This window comes from Aegilops tauschii, chromosome 2 (genome assembly GCF_002575655.3).
Source record: "Aegilops tauschii subsp. strangulata cultivar AL8/78 chromosome 2, Aet v6.0, whole genome shotgun sequence".
Taxonomy (NCBI): Eukaryota; Viridiplantae; Streptophyta; class Magnoliopsida; order Poales; family Poaceae; genus Aegilops; species Aegilops tauschii.
The window spans coordinates 648,171,677-648,193,058 of NC_053036.3; the positions used below are offsets into that span (position 1 = coordinate 648,171,677).

General features: G+C 44.9%; 1 protein-coding gene, 1 long non-coding RNA gene and 1 other non-coding gene across 3 annotated transcripts; 1 reads left to right on the plus strand and 2 right to left on the minus strand.

Moving 5' to 3' along the window:
* On the minus strand, window positions 1–72 carry TRNAQ-UUG (transfer RNA glutamine (anticodon UUG)). Its single transcript has one exon. It is a non-coding gene; the product is annotated as a tRNA-Gln (tRNA).
* A 9,979-nt stretch (window positions 73–10,051) lies between these two features.
* On the plus strand, window positions 10,052–10,588 carry LOC141042155 (uncharacterized). The gene is made up of 2 exons (XR_012203972.1): window positions 10,052–10,198; window positions 10,263–10,588. It is a non-coding gene; the product is annotated as an uncharacterized lncRNA (long non-coding RNA).
* A 3,384-nt stretch (window positions 10,589–13,972) lies between these two features.
* On the minus strand, window positions 13,973–18,125 carry LOC109774617 (disease resistance protein Pik-2-like). The gene is made up of 2 exons (XM_073509703.1): window positions 17,315–18,125; window positions 13,973–15,940 (listed from the first exon to the last, which is right to left on the minus strand). The coding sequence occupies exons 1-2, from the start codon at window positions 17,435–17,437 to the stop codon at window positions 13,973–13,975; spliced, it is 2,091 nt and encodes a 696-aa protein (XP_073365804.1). The 5' UTR covers window positions 17,438–18,125.
* Between the last annotated feature and the right edge of the window lie 3,257 nt (window positions 18,126–21,382).

Consider the following 21,382-nt stretch of genomic DNA (forward strand, 5'->3'; position numbering starts at 1 on the left):
AGGTCCTACCGGGATTCGAACCCAGGTCGCCAGATTCAAAGTCTGGAGTGCTAACCACTACACCATAGAACCACTCGATGCTATTTTTTCTTACAATACGTTACTAATACCTTAGGCCCAGTCCTTGTCTCTCTTATTAAGCTGCTTGATTTGTGAGGATGGAGCTCCGCAGGTACCAAAGTTTATATTAGACCCCGAGGAAATTCTACTGAACCAGGTATCTTGTCTAATCTTTACTTTTTTGGGCACAGGAAATTTTTCATTAATCAACCACAACCATTACAATCCTGCTGATACAAGAGGTCAACCTCATCAGGCACACAACGCAACCAACTGGACTAATGTATGACTAACTTTATTTTGCTCATGTTCAACTAAACTGATTTTCATGCTGTCGAGTATGTAACAGCTGCCTTGCGTCTTCCACCAGGGCCGCAATTGGGACCTATTACGTTGCCTGCGACCATCGAGCATGTGATGCCTGTGAGTGACATGTCCACTGAGCCAAGTGTGGTTGCACCTACTCCAAATCCAGATGCTCTGTTCGTGAAAGAACTTTGTGACTTGCTCGCCAGTGTGGAGGTTGCTAAACCTGGTTTGGGTAGGTCGATAGCTTGCCTTCTGACGGGGACGCCAATAAGAGGCAAACAAAAGAAGGTGGGAAAAGACAAGAGTGGCGCCATAGGCAAGGCGTTTCTGGCTGCTTGATGGATGATCTTCAGCCTCTCGGCCCGTCCTCTTGGATTGGGTCACCGTTGTGGGTTGGAAGGTGTTTGATGTCTTATGTCGAGGTGTTCTTGTCGGGGTCACATGACGTAGTGGCAATGTCGAGGTTTGTGGATGTTGTGTAATCGGAGAGTCTGTGAGGGGCACATGTGCGGTTTTCTTGCCATGTGAGTAGTTAGTCCGTCCTTCGTTTGTATTGGTTTTCACCCGGTTTTCCGTTAATTAACTGGGCAATTCTCTTCTTCTTCTTAATTAACCGATGAGGCAAAACTTTTGCCTCCGTTTCGAAAAAAAAATTGGGACCTATTATGCGTTATTTCGTTGATCAGTTGTGTGAGTGTTGAGCACTCCGTCTCCACCACAAGCTTCTCCGGACTATGATCAAGCGCCGGAGTTAGAGCTTCAAGAAGCACAGCTGCTTCGGGTTCCAAGGCGTTGGCATATCTTGGTATGAAACGGCATGAAGCAAAGATTGATGCACCTGTGTGATCTCATAAGATCATGCAAACACCTCTCCTCCTCTTGTGAGGAACCATCTATATTAACCTTTGCCCATCCCAAGCGGGGTTTCATCCATTGCTCCATGGTACCGCTAGCGGCCAATGACATTTTATGTGAGATGTTGCTAGCACGGTGCCCGCTGTAGGAAACTGAAAGCTGAATAAAACTGTTGCTTGTTGATGATTTGGTGCGGCATACAAGAGTATATAAGAGGGTACAAACCGACTTGGGGTAGGGGTACAAAACTGACTTGGACTAGAAGTCGTATACCATAATGACTACTCTAACATCCCCCCGCAGTATCAACGGCAGGCTCGACGACGTTGAGACTGAAACAGATATCTTGAAACGGCTTAGTAGGCAGTGCCTTGGTGAAAATGTCAGCAAACTGAGCCGTAGAGAGAACATGAAGCACCCGAACCTGACCAAGAGCAACCTTTTCACGAACAAAATGAATATCAATCTCAATATGCTTTGTGCGTCGGTGTTGAACTGGATTGCTGGTCATGTAGACTGCTGATATGTTGTCACAGTAGACAATAGTGGACTGCTCAATAGGCCTATGTAGCTCGGAGAGTAACTGCCGAATCCAGATTGTATCTGCAACGGCATGTGCCACAGCGCGATACTCAGCCTCGGCTGACGAACGTGAGACTGTAACCTGTCTTTTCGAAGACCAAGAAATCAAATTGTTACCAAGAAAAAACACAAAAACCGGAAGTGGACCTTCGAGTGTCAGGACAACCAGCCCAGTCTGCATCAGAGTATGCGGTAAGCGAGTTTGGAGAAGAATTATTGAGGTGGAGACCATGATTGAGAGTTCCTTTTAAATACCGAAGAATGCGTTTAACATGATTATAGTGAGGAACCCGGGGATCATGCATATAGTGACATGCTTGTTGAACAGCAAAAGAGATTTCAGGACGAGTAATGGTGAGATATTGGAGAGCACCTGTTAGGCTACGATAGAGAGTAGGATCGGAAAAGGGTTCACCGGTAGCCGAAAGTTTAAAACTAGTATCGACAGGAGTGCGAGATGATTGACAGTCAAGCATACCAGCACGATTAAGAAGATCAAGAATATACTGGCGTTGGGAAAGAAAAAGGCTGGAGGAATCTCGAACAACAGCAGTGCCTAAGAAATGATGAAGGAGTCCTAGGTCAGTCATAGAAAATTCAGATCTAAGAAGAGAGACAATATGATCTAAGAACTTTTGAGAGGAGGCGGTAAGAATGATATCATCTACATAGAGAAGTAAATAGGCAGTGTCAGAAGTTTGATGATACACAAAAAGAGAGGTGTCGGAGAGAGATGGAGTGAAGCCTATTGTTTGAATCAAGGAGGAGAAGCGTTGAAACCAAGCTCGTGGGGCCTGTTTAAGACCGTAGAGAGATTTCTGAAGAAGACATACATGAGTTGGAAAGGATGGATTTTCAAAACCCAGAGGTTGCTGGCAGTAGACAGTTTCTTGAAGGGAACCATGGAGGAAAGCATTTTTAACATCAAGTTGGTGAATGGGCCATGAAGAGGAGACATCAACACTAAGAACGGTGCGAATGGTGCTAGGTTTAACAACAGGAGAGAAGGTTTCTTCATAATCAATTCCTTGTTGCTGAGAAAAGCCACGACAAACCCACCTGGCTTTATATCGTGAGAGGCTCCCATCGGAGTGGAACTTTTGGCGAAAAATCCATTTGCCAGAAACAATATTTGTATTGGGAGGACGAGGAACAAGTTGCCAGGTGTTGTTTTGAAGTAAAGCATTATATTCTTCTTGCATGGCAGCGGCCCAATTGGGATCAAGTAGAGCAGTTTTATAATTCTTTGGAAGAGAAGTGAGAGATACGGAGGTATGAAGGTTTAGGCGGTCTTGGGGTTGATGAAATCCTGATTTGGCCCTAGTACGCATGCGATCATTAATCGGGGCTGCTGTAGGAATAGCACGAGGGGGTAAGGTGGGTACTGGTGAGTCCGGCGCAGCGGAAGAGTCGGACGAAGGAGTAGGGCTGGGTGGTGGAGTTGGAGTAGGGGCCGGGGGTGTTGGGGAGGGAGCAGGGGTCGGGGGTGTTGGGGACGTCTCGGGTGGGGTGAGTGTATGGTTGGGATTGGCTATGGTGGGTGTTAATGGTGGTGGTGATAAGTTGTGTTCGGCAGGTAGGGGAGTATATAGTTGGAAAGGACGGGGAGAGGGGGTGTTTGCGGAGCTAGGGGTGTTGGATGGTGTAGTAGTGCGTTGTGAGAAAGGAAAAATGTGCTCAGCAAACGTGACATGACGAGAGACATGAACGTGTCCGGTGTGAAGGTCGAGACAGCGATAGCCTTTGTGCTCGTCAGAGAAGCCAAGAAAAGCACATGGGATAGAGCGTGGTGACAATTTATTTGCAGAAGTGGCGTAGGCATTGGGAAAACAGAGACAGCCGAAAACACGAACCGCGGAGTAGTCGGGGTGGGAAAGAAAGAGGGAATAATAGGGAGTAGTGTTGGGTTAGTTTTAGAAGGTCGAATATTTAGAAGGAAGGTGGCCATGTGTAGGGCTTCAGCCCAAAACTTGGGAGGCATAGATGATTGAATGTGGAGAGTGCGAACTATATCATTGAGGGTGCGAAGAGAGCGTTCTGCTTTACCATTTTGAGGGGAGGTGTAGGGACATGAGAACCTAAGCAGGATGCCATGTTGTAAGAAGAAAGTACGATTTTTAATGTTATCAAACTCGCGACCATTGTCACATTGGATAAAGCGAATTGGGAGGAAGAAGTGAACAGACACATAGCGTTGAAAATTAAGGAAAAGAGAATGGACCTCGGATTTGTTGCGTAGAGGAAAAGTCCAGACAAAGTGGGTGAAATCATCTAGGATAACAAGGTAGTATTTAAAACCCGAAACACTTGCAATGGGAGAGGTCCATAAATCACAATGTATTAATTCAAAGGGATAAGTGCTACAAGAACTAGAGGAACTAAAGGGAAGACGCACATGTTTGCCTAATTGACAAGACTCACAAAACACAGAATTATGAGAGTCCCTATTACATGGTATGGTAAATTCACTAAGCATAGAAGCTAAGACGGCGGGGTTGGGATGGCCCAAGCGACGATGCCAGAGATCGACGGAGGCCAGCATGGATGTTGGAGGGGTGGCGGCAGGAACTCCATTAAGAGAATAAAGATCACCGGAGCTATTGAAGCGAGCGATCTCGGCCTTGGTCAGGTAATCCTTCACAGATAAACCAAAAGGGTCAAATTCAGCCGAAACTAGATTGTCGCAAGTAAATTGGCGAACAGAGATAAGATTTTTAATGAGGGCGGGTGCAACTAGAACATCGCGAAGTAAAAGAGGTTTGGTGGAAGAGGGAAGTTGAGCCTGACCAACACAATATATAGGAATAGATGATCCATCTCCAAGGATAATGGAAGGGAAAGGAGATTTAGTGCAAGAAGATAACCAATTACTAGATGCAGACATATGACTAGAGGCCCCTGAATCAAAGATCCAATCCGTACCTGAGTTTCCTTGTGCAGCAAAGTTATTCATGGCCTGGAGAAAGGCAGCTTTATCCCAGCTCGGCGTCGCAGGTGAGGGTGGCGTCGGAAGCAGTGCCGACGGATACGATGGTGAAGGTAGTAGGGCCGGTTGGGGAGTGTAATAGGCATTGGCCGGCTGTGGTGGGGGTGGCGTCGGGAGCAGGGCCGACTGAGGTGTGTAGTAGGCGCCGCCGTCGGTGTTGTAATGACCATAAGGAGCATACGTCGGGGCGGCGTGATAGGCATTGGCCGGCTGTCGGGGGTTGAGAACCCCGGGAGCACCAGTAGGCGGCCGAAGGCCGGGTTGCCAGGCACCTGAGTATGCCGGCGGAGCACCGAGGGTGGACGGAGCGGACCAGGGCATGGGCCATGCTTGAACAAGCCCCGTCCAAGGATCATGAGGAGGCCTCCATGCAACCGCAGATGGAGCACTGGTGGGTGGTGCAGGACTCGGTGCTGGTGATGTCGTACGCGGAATCGAACGAGTCGACGACGGCCTGTAAATAGGGTTTTTGCCGCGGTAGTTCGGACTAGGACGCCAGCCTGGGGGCGGTTGAACAGATGACGATGCGGACGGTCCGGCGGCAGGAGCCGGCCTGGAAGGCGGCGCTGGTGTAGACGACTGAGGAGGATGAGCTGCAGCATGAAAGACCTTGGGGCGAGAGTCCTTGCGAGCTTGTGTTTCCGCCGCGAGTTGTAGCAAGGAACGAACTTCAGCGAAGGTAGGAGGGGGCCGTATCATCGGTATGAACGAGGCTTGCTTGTCAAAGTCTTCGCTGAGGCCGCCGACGACGATATTGATTAGCTGTGAGTCGCTAACTGTATCGCCGAGTTCGCGGAGCTCATCACCAATGGTCTTAACGCGCTGGCAGAACAGGTTCACCGGGGCGTCTCCTTGCACCATATTGCGAAGCTCGGTGTGGAGAGCGTTTTTCCGAGCGTCGGTGTTGCTTTGGAAGAGCTGACGGAGGGAGCGTTTCGCGAGTGTTACTTATATAGGCAGAGCATTGGTCCCGGTTCATGGGACCAACCGGGACCAATGAACCCCTTTAGTCCCGGTTGGTGGCACCAACCGGGACCAAAGGCCTCTTTTCAGCTACCCAAAGGGCGGGAAACAGAGACCTTTGGTCCCGGTTGGTGCCACCAACCGGGACCAAAGGTCGTGTGCTGGAACTGGCACGGTGCGGTGCTATGTTTAGTCCCACCTCGCTAGCCGAGAGGGGCTCGGAGTGGTTTATAAGACCTGCCGAACCAACCACTTCGAGCTCCTCTCTACTGCAGGCTTACGGGCCTAGAATCACTCTCTGTGCTTGTGTGCCTATTGGGCCTACTACGGGCCTGCATCCTGGCCCTAGTAATGGGTTTCTAGTCGTATGCAGGCCGTGTTGGTGGCACTTTTTTTAATTTTTTCCCAGTTTTTTTGCTTTCTTTTTTGTTTCTAATTACTTATTTTTTTTCTTTTACGATAATTCTTTTTGCTATTAAAGTTTGTAACAAAATGTGACAAATTTAATTATTTTTCTTTTGGGTCACAAAAATTATAAACTTTCTGTTAGTGTCATTAGTTTTCAAATTTGAATAGTTAAAATTACTGTGTTTAATATTACTGTGTTTAAAATTCAAATTTTTTTCCAGTATTTTTGTTTTGTTTTTGGATTATTTATTTTCTTTTGCTTTTTGCTTTTAGGTCAGCAAAATTATAAACTTTCTGTTAGTGCCATTAGTTTTAGAAAAAATATATTGTTTTTTGTTTTCTTTGTTGCTTTATTTATTTTATTTTGTTTCTACTTACAACAAAATACTTATTCTTACTATTTTTATTTAGTTTATTAAAGTTTATTTTTAATTATTTTTCTTTTAGGTCACAAAAATTATAAACTTTCTGTTAGTGCCATTAGTTTTACAAATATTATAAACTTTCTGTTAGTGCCATTAGTTTCAAATTTGAATAGTTAAAATTTGAATTCTTTGAAATTTATGTAAATCACAAGTTTGTGATTAACTTTACTAAAAAATGAGCATAGATGCGCTTATAGAGAAAATTCAACCTAAATTCATATCAAATTTCTATGAATTTCAGAGAAATTCAGTATGAATTTAGGTCAAATTCCCTGTATAAGGGCATCTATTTTCACTTTGAGAGGAGCTCAACAAGGCAGAGAGGGAGGGGCTTATAAACCGGTGTGAGCGCCCTTCGGTTGGCGAGGTGGGACTAAACTCTGACCGCAACGAGGACCAACCCTTTAGTCCCGGTTTGTGGCACCAATCGGGACTAAAGGGCAGCCTTTTGTCCCGGTTCATGCCACCAACCGGGACCAATGGTGGTAGGCCAGGAGCCAAGTCCATTGGTCCCGGTTCGTCCCACCAACCGGGACAAAAAGTCCAGACGAACCGGGACCAATGGCCCACGTGGCCCGGCCGGCCCCCTCGGCTCACGAACCGGGTCCAATGCCCCCATGGGTCCCGGTTCTAGACCGAACCGGGACTAATGGGCTGACCCGGCCTGGACCAAAGCCCCCTTTTCTACTAGTGAAGTCCTGTGTAGCATATTTCAGAAGGCTTCTACAACAGAGATCTTGTTTCAGAAATAATAAAAAAAACGATTCGGTGGTGAAGTTTTTTCAGCAACAGGGTCTAGTTTTAGAAAGTTTCTACAACAGAGGTCTTGTTTCAGAAAAAAAAATGGTTCTTGCTTCAGAGACATATCCCGGTTGCAGAAAGCGTTGGAGGAGCATACGATGTTAGAGCGTACAAAGCAAGCATTGCAACACGATGCATGTTTCAGAAACATACCTTCAGTAGAGAAATCATCAAAGGAGTGCCCGGCGTGGGAGCTCGTCGCCGTAGTGCTGGAGTAGAGGCCGCGCCTGTTTTCTAAGCAGGGCCCCTCGGTGAGCTCGATTTGTGTCCGATCCAAGCATCTGACGCGCGATATGGTACGCCATGGTGTTGCAGAGAGTTCAATTTAGCCCCTGTCCGCCGGCAGCGGGCTGATTTTGGGGGCGGGTTGGCGGCGGCGCCGTGCTGTGCGCAACTCTGTTGGGGCCGGGGCCAAGTTTGTTGTCTTGTTTCAGCAACAACGCGCATCCCGCGGGAATAATGAGGGGTGGGGGGGGGGGGGCATGCAGTACGCGCGCGCTAGAACGGACGGCTAAAAGCTTAGGGATCCAATGACTGTCCAAGCGGCGGATAATTTCAGTAGATCTGTCGGTGGATGCGTAGCAGCACCTTTGTTTCATTGCCCTAGTCTCGGACTCCACGGACAAACAATGTACGTGATGGTCCTCGCCTTGGTGAGCACCAATGTGACTCTTCTTTTTCTTGGGCACCAACGCTCTAGCAAAAACCCGTGCGTCTACGTCTTTCTGTATTTCGGGATCTCCAGCCAGGTGTATTTCCAGAGGGAGATCGAGTGCTTTGTTATGGGGACATGCTCAAAGCAATGCTCAAAGAGGTTGCATGGTGACACTTACGATACGCCATCGCAGCTTATTCAAAGCAATGCTCAAAGAGGTTGCATAGCTGGAAGTTTCAAGTGATAATTACTTTGGCCGTGTCTAGAACAAAAGAAACATATAGAAATTTTGGAGAACTAGGATTCTTTGTAGGAAATAGTCCTTTGGTAATGTTCAGAACATAAGAATTGCCATCCAAGAACCCTCATGAAATTCCTATGGTTCCTACGGGATATAATATCTCAATTTAATAAACTTTGGAGGGAACCAAACATGAGGTCATACGTGACCTCATGTTTTATTCTCTTCGTGGTTTTAATTCCTGTAGTAATCCTGGGTACATGGCATCTCAATTTTGGCATTTTTTCTATTCCTACGTTTTGAGTTTCTGTGTTTTAAATGGACCTTTCCATCATTCGGTTATCAATTTTCTCTTCTTCTTTTTTGCATGGGAACACATGCCACATTTATATCAGAAAGATAGTACAAGCCATGAAAACACCGACCTGACATGAAGACAACAAAACGGTAGCCTTTGCAAAAAAGAGACATCAGCCGAGAAAGAAAACTACAATCAAGACCGAAGAATCCCTTGAGTTTGACACAATTGCCTGTCACCTGCGTCCTACACCACCACAACAGTCACCAAAGAAAAGAAAATGCTGGATCACCTCATCACCCGAGCTCGACGCGGCTCCATCATTAATATGCATCTTTCTGAACCTCGAAGGTGGCTCACCAAAGGCGGAACCATTGCTGTTGAAGGAATCGGACCGCGGCAACACACTGGACACGCCATAAAAAACTAGATCTAGCACCCGGTTCGGACTAAGACGTCGGAGGAGAAAACCATACTTGTCTGCCACGAACCACGAAAACAGCGCACGATTCAACATCTTCCAGATGATCCTGATGCTAACCACAATCTGAAGCCGCTTCTGAACTATCTCCCAAGCTCCAAGCCGGCGTTGTAGCAGACGCCATCGCAACGGCGAAGCCCTAGGACACAAGTCCAGCACAAGGATGCCGCCGCCGCCACGCCATTACAGCTTGAATAGACAGGTTTCCGAATTCCTCCAAGCATAGGACCGATTACCTCGTTGAGGAAATATCTGAAACTTTTTTATTAGGCGCCGCTGCCGAAGCAAAGATGACGAATGACAGAAACCTAAGCTAGCGGGGTCTTACCTAGAGCTACCCGATCCACACACGTTGGTACGGCGACCCCCCCTCATCACCAACGACTGAGATCACCATTGGAGGGATGCTGCTGGAGAAAGGCGGCAGATGGACTCTCCTTGGGGCGGCAAGGATTTCTTGTCGCCCGCCCGAGAGGAAAAAGGACTCGCATTCGGCAGAGCGCACTTGGAGTAATATTTTCCCTGGAAGCCAATTCTTCAAATGGTCATAAACACGATTTTTGTTATGGAGGCATACCAAAAACGATAGGGGGTGTAATTGCTCATAAATCCCACAATATTAGCGCCGGATTATTAGTTGCCAGAGAAAACAAACGCAGGCATCATGACATGCAGAAGCGGTCCACCTAGCGATTCAGTCCACTTAATCTCTTGCCTGGACTTAGTAGCAGATGATGTAACGCACTGAACAAGAGGGTGTAACTGAACCGGGGTTTCAGACAATGGTGAAATACTAGGAAACAAATCGATGCGCTTAATTCCTTCCCAAAATATATTTGGGAAGAACTTAATGTGACTTTAATCCACAGTAAACATCCTCTAGTAAAATATATTTAGCAACAACTTAATGTGACTTTAATCCACGTTAACGGATGCCGATTGCGTCCTCTATAAAATGCTACCGATTACATGTCTTTGGCACCACCATCATCCATCACCAACTATCTGCCCATAGATTAGATCAATCGATCAACCCACATCTTCTTACCTAGCTGATCAGATCTAGACAAGATCAGATGAGGAGGTCTAAAGTGCTGCTGCTCTTCGCCATCGCCTTGATCATGATCTCATCCGGTGCGTGCATCTGCATATGCATGTATCCACAGTTCCACACTAAGTATATTTTGCATGCATGCAGGTGCGGATGCGTGGTGTAAATATGATGCCGTCCTTCCGAAGCACTTTTGCAAGCAAGAAGGGTGCTTGGCCAACTGCCAGAAGCATCTGCAGGAGTACCTGTGCCCGGACTGCATCAGGCTCGAGTCCGCCGCCTGCATGAATGATGGCTCGCTTGCGCCCTTGGACGGGGCTTGCTACTGCCACATCTGCTCCAAGGATTAGTCCATCCTTATTAATTTCCATGTCTGCTCAGTGGATTGACCATCCGTGTTAGAGACATGCATATTCAAAATGTAGTGTTAATTCTACTTCTGGCAATAAAACTCTTGTTAATTCTGAGAAAAATGTAGAGATTTTTCCGTGGGGGGTTACAATCAGTTTCACATAATCTAATGACCTCTCGCAATAAAACTCTACTCACGTCAATCAGTTTCACAAAATCTAATGACCTCTCGCAATAAAACTCTACTCACGTCACATAGTCCAGAAATACTTTCCTGCGGCTGGTTAGCCACAACTATGGTTGTGTGCATTACAATGATGCAAAACTTACGGGTTTTTTTTTCTGCAAAAATGGGTTCGCACCATTGCTTTCTAAAAAAGCCATTTTCTAACCAAACATCGGATAATTCTTAAGTCTTTCTTATTGTGGAGCCACATGTCAGTTTTTTCTCTTCTAGTTTAACCCATCAAACCATGTGAGAGAAGTGAGAATTTTTTTTTCTTTCCATATTGCTTATTCTTAGCACCGTAGCCTGTTCCTTATATTTTGCTGTTAAGATCCCTTCTAATAATGCTCGAGGGTGGATCTTATAGCTATTTTTATTTTTCTTAAGACCAATGTTTTTGGTACATTGGAGATGCACAAAGATAGTCCATTAGTTAATACAAACGACACTTACAATTGATTTGAGGCATCCAACATGTACATTTCAAATAGTCAGGTCTAGAGAAACCAACATGTGATTGGATGGTTAGGATTGTAGTGCTACCCCCAGCCCACCAGAGACCAAACTACAGGTTTGCCAATTTGACGTCTCATAAAGAAATATTCTTTTAATGAAGGCGACGTCCTGTTGATTATCGAGATGTCCGTGGTCAGTTTGTTAGTGAATATTCGATCGGCCAACTCAGCCTCTTGAAGGTGCATACGAGTAGGTTGTGCGTACGTACATTCATTGGCAAAGAAGGAGATGCACGAGGTCCACCCACGCCATCATGGACCCCCCAGCTGGGTTGCCCGGGCATGAGCCATGTGGGCAGATCGGGCGGCTCGCGTCGGCCCCAAGTGACTCCAGCAGCATGCCACTGGCCAACGGACGGCCAGGAGCCTCTGCTCACCCGCGAGGAGCCTAGGGAGGCGGGTACTTCATCATCCTCTATCGGAGTAATGTTGTGTCGTGTACGGTGTTTGTTATAATTCGTCATTTTGTCGCCTGTTTCATTGCCCTAATCTGAGACAAACAATGTACGTGAACCACCAACGTGTGCCTCCCTTATTTTCTTGGACATCACGACTGTCCTAGCAAAAAAAAACTGTACCCTACGATCTCTAGCCAGATGAACGCGTCTGCTTATTAGACGAGAGCATTGACCGTGAGTGCCGGCGACCACGAGGTATGTCCCGAAGGGTGAGCGACTGCCTGCTCCATTGCTCGGTGACTTTTGGTAAGCCATGGCACAATACTACGGATTGGGACATCGCACACGATTCAAAATCTATATAAAACCCATGATTTTGTCTCTTGTTTCATTGCCCTAGTGTCAGACTCTACACACAAAGAATGTACGTGAATCTTCTTGCGCCGATTGCTGCCAATGCCTCTCTTACATTTTTGGGCACCAATTGCCCTAGCGAAAACCTGGCCGTCTCCGTCTTTCCGTATTCTAGGATCTCCAACTAGATGTATGTTTAGAGGGCGAGTGGGTGCTTAGGGTTTAGTGCTTCGATAGGTAGACCCGCTCCATTGGTCATTGTGACAGTTTTGATATGCCATGGCAGCGCATTGGAAGCAATGCTGAAAGAGGTGGTTGCGTAGCCATAAGTGACATTCCCCACCCTCTTCTATCTTAATGAGAACATAGAATTCTAGGGGGAAATGTACACAAATACTATTTCTCGCCCGCTGCGAGTAGTAATAGGGCTTATCTACAACGCACCACTACTAGGCCGACCCAGTGCGGTAGTTGCGGCGAGTTTTTTTCCTGTAGTTTTTTATCAGTCTTTTTACTGTTTGAGTTGGTTTTCCTTGGGGTTTTTTCTCTGTATTTCCTTTTCCTTTTCCTTTTTTATTCAGTTTTCTTTGTTTATCCTTTTGGCATTTTATTTATAATTTTTTCAACATATATCTCAGTGTTCATACACATTGTATATTTTTCGTATACATCTAGAATTTTTTTGTGCAAACTTAACATTCTCAATCTACATGATTAAATTATTTTAAAATATAAGTTTTGATGCCTATTTTTTAATATACATATGAAACATTTTTAAACACGTTTTTTCAAATATATGTTTTGATGTCTAGTTTTTCATTCAAATTGTACATTATGGGTATCCATATAAAACATTTGCTTATACATGTTAAATATTTATAAAATACATGATTACTTTTTTAAATTGTAACTTACATTTTATGAATGGTTCGAAATAGGGTTTTTGAAATCATGAACCTTTTTTAACAGTGTATAGCATTTTTCAAATATGTCACGCTTTTTTAATGCAATAGATATTTTTCAAGTTACACTAACACAAATTTTACATCTTGTTAACATTTTTCAAATTGTAGGTTTTATAAATATGTGTATTTTAATTATTAAAAAATATAAAATATTAATTAAAAACCAGCTATTTGCCTGCCCCAGCGAGAGTGCGGGCGCCGCGACCCTTGGAACCGACAGTCCAACAGTGCGCGCGGTTGCTGTGCAGAACCGGCCGCTCCAACCTCCGGCTAAGCGGGCGTAAGTGCAGTGCATCCTCCGTCTACAGCTCCATGGCATTCTGCACCTCGCAGTGCACAACTGCAATATGGTGTTTTTTGCTAAGTTGTTCCAACTTTGCATCCAGGTTATGTATGGGTTCAGTCTAGGAGAATTGCTCTGGTTTCCTCTTCCCCCGGGCGACAGAGCTACCGCAAATACTTTGAGAAAGAAATTTTGGTGCTATTTCGGCGAGCCAAACCTGTGGTCAGCGTATCTCTCCACGAAAAGTGAAAACCGTAGGGATGGAATATCTGGGTGGTAGTTTGATTTACATTTACTAGTCTTGGAAGGCCGGTGGTGTTTGGTTGCCAAGATAGCTGCAGACCGTATGCAGCGTACGTACACAGCATGCAAATCATGTCAGATGATTGATTAAGGAATGAATCATGAGGTCTCTGGGCATGCGATGTTACTGAACCTTGTACGGCGGAATGGCTTGTTAGACTGATGACCTAGTGTCAACCCTGCTGCTACCTGGTCAGTTATCCTCTGGCTACAACATTGGCTCATAGAAACAATTGGTCTAGTAACAGGAGTAGTCATCTCTTGCAGTGATCCTAGGATATACACGCTTGCGGACACAGCCAACATAGAAACAATTATTTAGTCACAGTTCACAAAGATAAGAAACCTTTTGATTGCAACAAAGCCCGTCATGGCGGCAATGCGGAAAGAAAGATACATGTCAAAGTGCATACAAGGCAAGATACAAAAACGAAAGAAGGAAGGCAAGCAAGAAAGCATGTACTATTGCAGTGGCTCCAGCTTCAAGACTGGCTTCCTACTATGATCGTCAACAAGTTCCTTCAGCTGCTGCCGTAGTTCCTCGCTGTAGGAACCCTTAAGCCAGACTGTCTTGAGACCGTCCATACCACTTAGCCCAACGTCCCCAGAAACCCGGAAAGATGATCCTTTAGAGCACTGGATTATCAGCACCTCAACATATTCAAATATGCCTCCATAACGGAAAATTACCTCTAACTTGGAGCTGCAATCCATCTTGAGGACCCGAGGTTTACAAGGATCATCCCAGTTGAACTCGAAGCACGGGAATGCCCTAGAGGCTAAATCTACCTTCTGGTCTCCTTGCACGTTGATGCAGAGACGATTAAGGATAATCATACATGGCAATTTTTCTTTCAAGAAGAAGTGCACGTCATCTGGCCCTGTAATAGTCATCTCAAGATCCAACTTTTTGAGATTGACAAGAGCCTTGATAGTGTCTGGCAATCTGCTCATAGGCCCGTACAACTTAAGGCTCTTCAGGGTCATGGGTGGCTTGAAGCTATCGCCGAGGCAATCCTCGTCGAATCGCACTGACAAGGATTCGAGACGGCCATGATCCGAGAGGGCAGAACACAGCAGCTCCCAGTTTTTTTTATTGATGCCGCACACTCTGAGCTTGAGCAATTGGGTCAGTCTTGCCAGCTGCTTCAGAAAGGCCTCCCCACCTGCTGCACTGACATTCACCACACCAACAGCATGCAAGGCTGCAAGTTTTTCAATCCCCACAGGAACCTTAACACCACCATTATGATGTGGGGCACACGAGCTCCAGGTACGTGAAAGTTTGGATGCCCATCCCACCTTTGGTACCATTGACCTGTGCGAGGCTTCTGGTGATCTAGCTGCCTGTGCTGGGTTTTCGGGAGATGCTGGTACTGTTGGCTGCCCTGCAGATATGCTGCTATCACGGCCTTCAAACTCTGATGATGTTGATGCTGATGTCCAATCTTGATCTGTACCAGCACGGATGTATTGCAGCTTATGAAGCTTGATGATAGCAGATGGCAACATGACTATGGAGGTGAATCTTACATCCAGAGTCTGTAGCTGCCTTAGCCCTTCCAATGTATCAGGCAGACGACTAATCTTCCTGCATCCTCGTAGGGAGATGAACTTGAGGCTCAACAGCTTCAGAAATATCTGCTCAAGGTCATCATTTGTTACAGCTATCATGTCTTCTAGGTCCAGCACTCGAAGTCGCTTCATCTTGTCGGAGATAAAGAATGAACACCATGTGCCAAACACCGTCAAAGACCGCAGCCGTGCGAAGTCGATGCTCTCAAACACATTTTGGTCCCTGTGCCAGTCTGCCATTATGGTCAGATGTTGTCCTGTGCGTTGCGTGTTTGGACTGCAACGTCCATCTAATGCAAAAACAAGATTATCCTCCATTGGCCGCGAGATGATGTATTCAAGGAAGAAACCATTGACTTTAAAATTGTTCTTGCTTGTTGCTTGCTGGGTTATGCTCCATTGAACGAGCTCAGACAAACAATTGCTCTGTCTTGTTCCTTGCTGGATTATGCTCAATTCAACGAGCTCAGACAAACGCTTTTGTGCATTCTCCTTTGCGGTACAACCAGGTGTGTCCCTGCAGTAGCCCTCAGCGATCCATCTTCTCAGTAAATAGCCTCGCCTAATTTTGCTGCTTGCAGGGAAGACAGAAAGGTAGAAGATACATGGCTTTACCGAATCTGGACAAGCATCAAAGTAGGAATGCATCCAAGATAAAAGACCACTCAAACTATGGAATTGAGGATCAGTCTCCAATTTGAACATAAAGTCGTCATTCATATGCTCCAAGAATGCCCACGAGACTTTGCCTATGGCAGCCACTACTTTCAGAAGCCCACCGCATTTGGCCACAAGTTTTACAAGGTCCACCTTTCCCATTCGACTAGCCAGCTCCGTGCCGTTAGGATCAATAAGCTGTAGTCCAAAAAAATAGATTAGGAAACTCATACAAAATTCGATTTGGACTTGATACTTGTTGTTCAACTACAGAATAATCAAGCCTTCATGGTAGATAATAAAATTTGCATTAAGATCCCGAGACCACCGAATGACCACTACTGTCGGCAGAATAATCCATCGATGCGCTGCTGTCGCTGTTCCCCAACCGGAGCCGGCTTAACCTTATCGAGGATACTTCGTGAACGTGCCCCTAAGGATCACGGCCCTGGAGCCGTAGTCTTCATCGTTGAACCCTTGTATAGATCTGAAACACCTAACGCCAAATTTTGCAACATGATGTAAAACACTGACCTCACCGCCCGAAGGAGATGGTACGAATCTACGCCGAAACCCTATCGACTTTGTCCAGATTGACGAACTCGAGGAAGATTGGTGCCCGGAAATCAAACTCTAAGAAGAAGCGTCGCCATTTGCCCGAGCGCCACACCCGGATGGACTAAAAACCCTAAGCTGAACTACTAGCCGGAGTGAAGGCACCGGAAGTCAAATCCCTGGCACCAGCGGAGTGGCAGGCAGAGAGAGAAGGCGAATCTAAGAACTTGCCGGTGTAACCTAGAGGGAAAAGTTTGCCCTAACCACCTAGAGTTAAGAGAGGAAAACTAAACTAGGGATTCTAACAATGACTAAGAAATCTCGGATTTGACTAAATAAAGGACTACAAATGTGAGCAGTATGCTTTTCCCTTTTAGATTTCTCTTTTCTAAACTTTGTATATTTTAGGGAGTAGGGCGTTTTGGTGCCCAGGCTCATCTGCACCTGGTTAGAAAAAATTCAAAACAAATTCAAAAAATTCCAAATAAAATTTGTGTGGTAGACAAATCGGGCCAAAACAGTACATGAACAGTAAACATTTTTACAGACCCCCAATTTGTCTTTTTTGCTGAGAGCTGCTCATATGTCCAAATAACTTGAAATTTGGAGCGGGCCTCACGCATCAAATTGTCTACCACACAAATTTTATTTGGATTTTTTTGAATTTTTCTAGTATTTATTTTGATTTTTTTCGTCGGCGCGGGTGCAGATGAGCTCAGGTGCAGAAATGAATTTTCGTATTTTAAAGCCATATCCCAATCCTCCAGCTGTGCTTCAGTTGGGCGCAACGCTGCTCCTCCCATCCTCGCCTCGCAATCCCCCATGGGCTACTTCGCCCCATACGACGCCCTCATCCCCGGCCTGCCTCCACCTCGAGCAACTTGGGCCGCACCAATGTCGCAGGTGTCCTAGGCCCCCGCCCCGACACCGCATCAGGCCTACCCGGTGGATGTTGCATCTCCGTTCGGCGGGCCGATGTGGGAATAGTACAACCAGCCGTACGCGGCGCATCAGAACCTCTCCATCCACCATCAGCAGGCCGACGGCGCTTAAGACTGGATCCTCGACACGGGCACCATGTCGCACATCGCAGGCACGGCGAGCACTCTCACCTCGTATAGTTCCCCGTATATGCGTCATTCCTCTGGCATCCTCGTAAGCGACGGTTCTAGCCTCCCCATTATTGTCGTCGGCTCGACCTCTCTCTCAAATTTCTCCCTTAAGGACGTCCTGATCTCTCCTACTATTATCAGAAATTTAATTTCCATCGCTTTACTCAAGATAATTTCTAATCCATTGAGTTTGACCCCTCCGGCTTCTCCGTGAAGGACCTAGCAATCGGGAGAACAATCATGAGGTCCAATAGCCATAGGGATCTCTACCCCTTCTTCTCCAAATCCGGTTCCAAGCAGCACTCTTCATCGTCGGCAATGGCCTATAGCACCTTCGTTTAGGGCATGCTAGCAATAAATTAGTTTCTGCCTCAGCTCGTGATTTCCTTCCAAACTGTACTAAAGACTTGCCTACTACTACTGTTTGCTCATCGTGTAAATGAGGCCAGCAGCCTCGGCTGCCATTTCCTCATTTAGTATAAAAAAAGGTAAATACATAGAGTCATAGAACTTGCACGTGACGATCAGTTTGGTGCATAATCTTGTAAAATAGGGGGCCGTTCGGAATCACTCCGCCGCGGAGCGGAGCGGCAACCAGTTCAATTTTAGCGAGCGGCGAAAGGGGTGCTCCACCCGCTCTGCTCCCTGGCGGAGGAGCAGAGGATTCCCGAACACAGCCTAGGTGTTTTTGGTCATATTCATCACATGCCAGCACCCGCTGTCAGCCGCTGTCGCATGGTATATTTACAAGAAAGCCCTCGGGTTTTTGTTTTTATGTATCGAGTCCCTAAAACAAAATGAAAGAAATAAGCAAGCTGTCAGCCGGTATGGCATGGTATATTTATAGAAAAGCCCACGGTTTTTTGTTTTATGTACCAAGTCCCTAAAACAAAATAAAAGAAATGAGCAAGGATGGGGTTTCGAACCCACGAACTACCGATAGAAGACTCATTTGGATAACAACCAGACGAACAACGCTTCATGTGTGGATGCCATGAGTAGGCTTTATATCGTATGAAGATTGACTGAATTTTTTAAAATAAATTAAATCGGTAAAAAGGGAGCCCCGCGGCTGGAACAGGTGACCTCATGATCGCATTTAACTTTTCTTTTGAGGGGTTGATCACCTTTAACTAAGCTAACCACCAGACTACGTCAACATAGCCTGTCCACAAGGGAGAAAAAAAAATTATGTTGTCAATTCTTATTGTTCTATATAAGAAAACTATTTATATTCCGGTGTTTGGGACATTTAAAAATGTCTGTGTGTTACAAAAAATAGGTACATGACATTTTAGAAAATGTCTAAACATTGCAAAATATATTTGTGTAACTAAAAAAACATAAGTTACATTTTCAAAATATTCACGCATTTAAAAAAACATATCCATGACATTTTTAAAATGTTTATACAATGTAACAAAAATGTTTACATAGTTTGAAAAATGTTTTGTAACATAAAAAATATGAACACGTATTTGAAAAAGGGTTAATCATATGCTTAAAAAATATTAAACTTGTATAAAATTGCTTTTAGATGTATACCTAAAACGGATGATGTGCACGAAAAATAGACATCAAAACTATATTTTAAAAATATTAATCATGCATTTGGAGAATTATAAACATGTAGGCAAATGTTTCGGATGCATATAAAAATTACAATGTGTATGTAAAAGTAGACATCAAAACATATATTTGAAAAATAATAATAATCTTTTATTTGGAATTTCTTAAACATGTATCAAATTATTTCTGATGTATACAAATAATGTGCAGTGTGTATGTAAAAGTAGGCATCAAAACATACATAAAAAATATTAATCATATATTTGAAAGATGCTAAACATGTAATGTTTTTTCAAAGATTATTAATCATGCTAAAAATGTTTCTGATGTATACACAAATATGAAAAATGAAGAAGTGACAAGACAAGTGTTGTTTATCATTTAATATCACCATTTGTCCTTGTGTTCACAATGGTTAAACCACGCTCGTGGGAGAGCAACCAGACGTCACATGTTCGAATCATGGCCTATGTTTTTTCGTAAAATTTTCAACCTTTTGTACAGTCCACCTTAAACCAATATAAACCTGGTAGTGTCTGTGAAACGTCGATCTTCATTTTGTCTGGTGGCTATCTCGACGCTACAAGTAGAAGCAGGTCCAGGGTTCGAAACTTGACAGCACTAGAATTTTTCATTTTGTCTTAATAGCTTGCTACATAAATCAATAAAAAATCAATAAAATGCAAGGGTGCTTGCCTTTTTGTTTTATTTTTGATACGTCGAGAACAAGTTAAATGACCAGAAACATGTACCATTTTGCAAGTATATGCATCAAACTGACCATCATGTGCAAGTTATATAACAACTGGTGTATTTACCTCTATAAAAAGGAGTGTACCTTTTCAATTGATCCATTGTGACATATGGACCTCGGCACCTCGCCCGTCTATAGCTTTTCCGTATTTTAGTATTACCTCGTGATATTTGATTATTATTCACACTACTTGCGATGTTCCCATTGCGCAACAAATCCGACACCGCCAACGCCGTTTAGTGATCTTCACCTATGTGCTCACACAATTTCATATCCCCATCCAATGCATGTAATACGACAATGGAGGCAAGTTTCCCACCTCTTCCTTGTGCGATCTCTTCTCACGCCACGACACTTCTTTCCATCTCTCGTGTCCCTACACTTCCCCGCAAGAAGGAAAGGCCGAACAGCACACAGAAATACAAATGACATTCTCCGTGTGCTTCTCATTCACGCAAACCTTCCGCCTCCATTTTTGGTAGAAGCCCTACACACTGCTACTTACATCCTAAACTGGCAACCACCCTTGGCGATCAACTTCGCAACTCCCTACTTCCTTCTTCTCGCTCACCACCCAACATATGACCACATGTGTGTTTTTGTCTGCTTATGTTTCCCCAACACCAGCACCACCAGTCCGCACAAGCTCGCCCCACCGCCACTAGGTGTATTTTCCTCGGTTATCCCTAGCACAAAGGCTATAGCCTATAGGTGCCTCGACTTGACCACACGCACATGCGGACGTAAGACACCTGCAATCTAACATGGCCACAATGGATAGATGTTGGATTTGATCCTTGATGCGTGTATGTTTTTTAGTACATCCTCGATGCTTGTATGAGAAGAAAAAGAAAAGGTTAGTCTCACGAGAAACTGGAGAGCCCTATGACGTACGAATAAATCCGAGAAACGCTCTTTTATATATGTTTTTAATGGATGACGGGTGGGTAATTTACTTCAACTTTAGGGGTAGATTCAGTGACAGACGAAAAATTCAAAGAAACAATTAACAAGAGTTTCACAGAATGGGGGATGACAGACAAGGGGTAATTTACCTCACCTTTCAAGTTTGCGGCTTCCATCAGTGCCTACTTTAATTTCTAGAGAGAAACTAAACTAAAATTGCTTGAAATAGAGCAGGGCAATGATTCAGCGCAATTAATGAAACGGACCTTTTCGAAGATCTCACAGGCCTCGTGATCTTCTGCACATTTGACATTAACCATTTGATCTACTTGCTGCTTGACACAATGTTTGGCGATGCGTTCTTCAGCTGTGATGACTACTATTTTGGCCTCCGTAGTAGGCTGGGATAAAAAGACAGTTTCAATCAAGTCCCAGTGATATGTGGACCGCAGACCGTCAATAATGACGATATACCCGTCTTGACGCATGATTTCACGGCATCCTTGAATTGGGTCCTCACCATCCATAATACCAATTGCTGCAGCTTCCATGCCTTTAAGATTACGCTGATGGAAATCCAGAAGTAAGAGCCGGGAAAATTCCACCAAATCAAACGGATCTGGCACATCAACCCAAGCAAACTTTCCATCAGGTCGAGACATACGTGCACATCGATCTCCGACAAGAGTTGATTTCCCAACACCAGCAATGCCCCATACCGAGGTGACCCCAGTACTATCTACG

Excerpts from the sequence above, each read along its gene's own strand:
- LOC109774617 (XM_073509703.1), bottom strand. The coding sequence starts at position 17,437 with ATGACGCATATACGGGGAACTATACGAGGTGAGAGTGCTCGCCGTGCC. Across the intron at positions 15,941-17,314 it reads TGCTGATGGTGGATGGAGAG|CTTATTGATCCTAACGGCAC; the intron begins GTTCTGATGCGC and ends TTTGGACTACAG.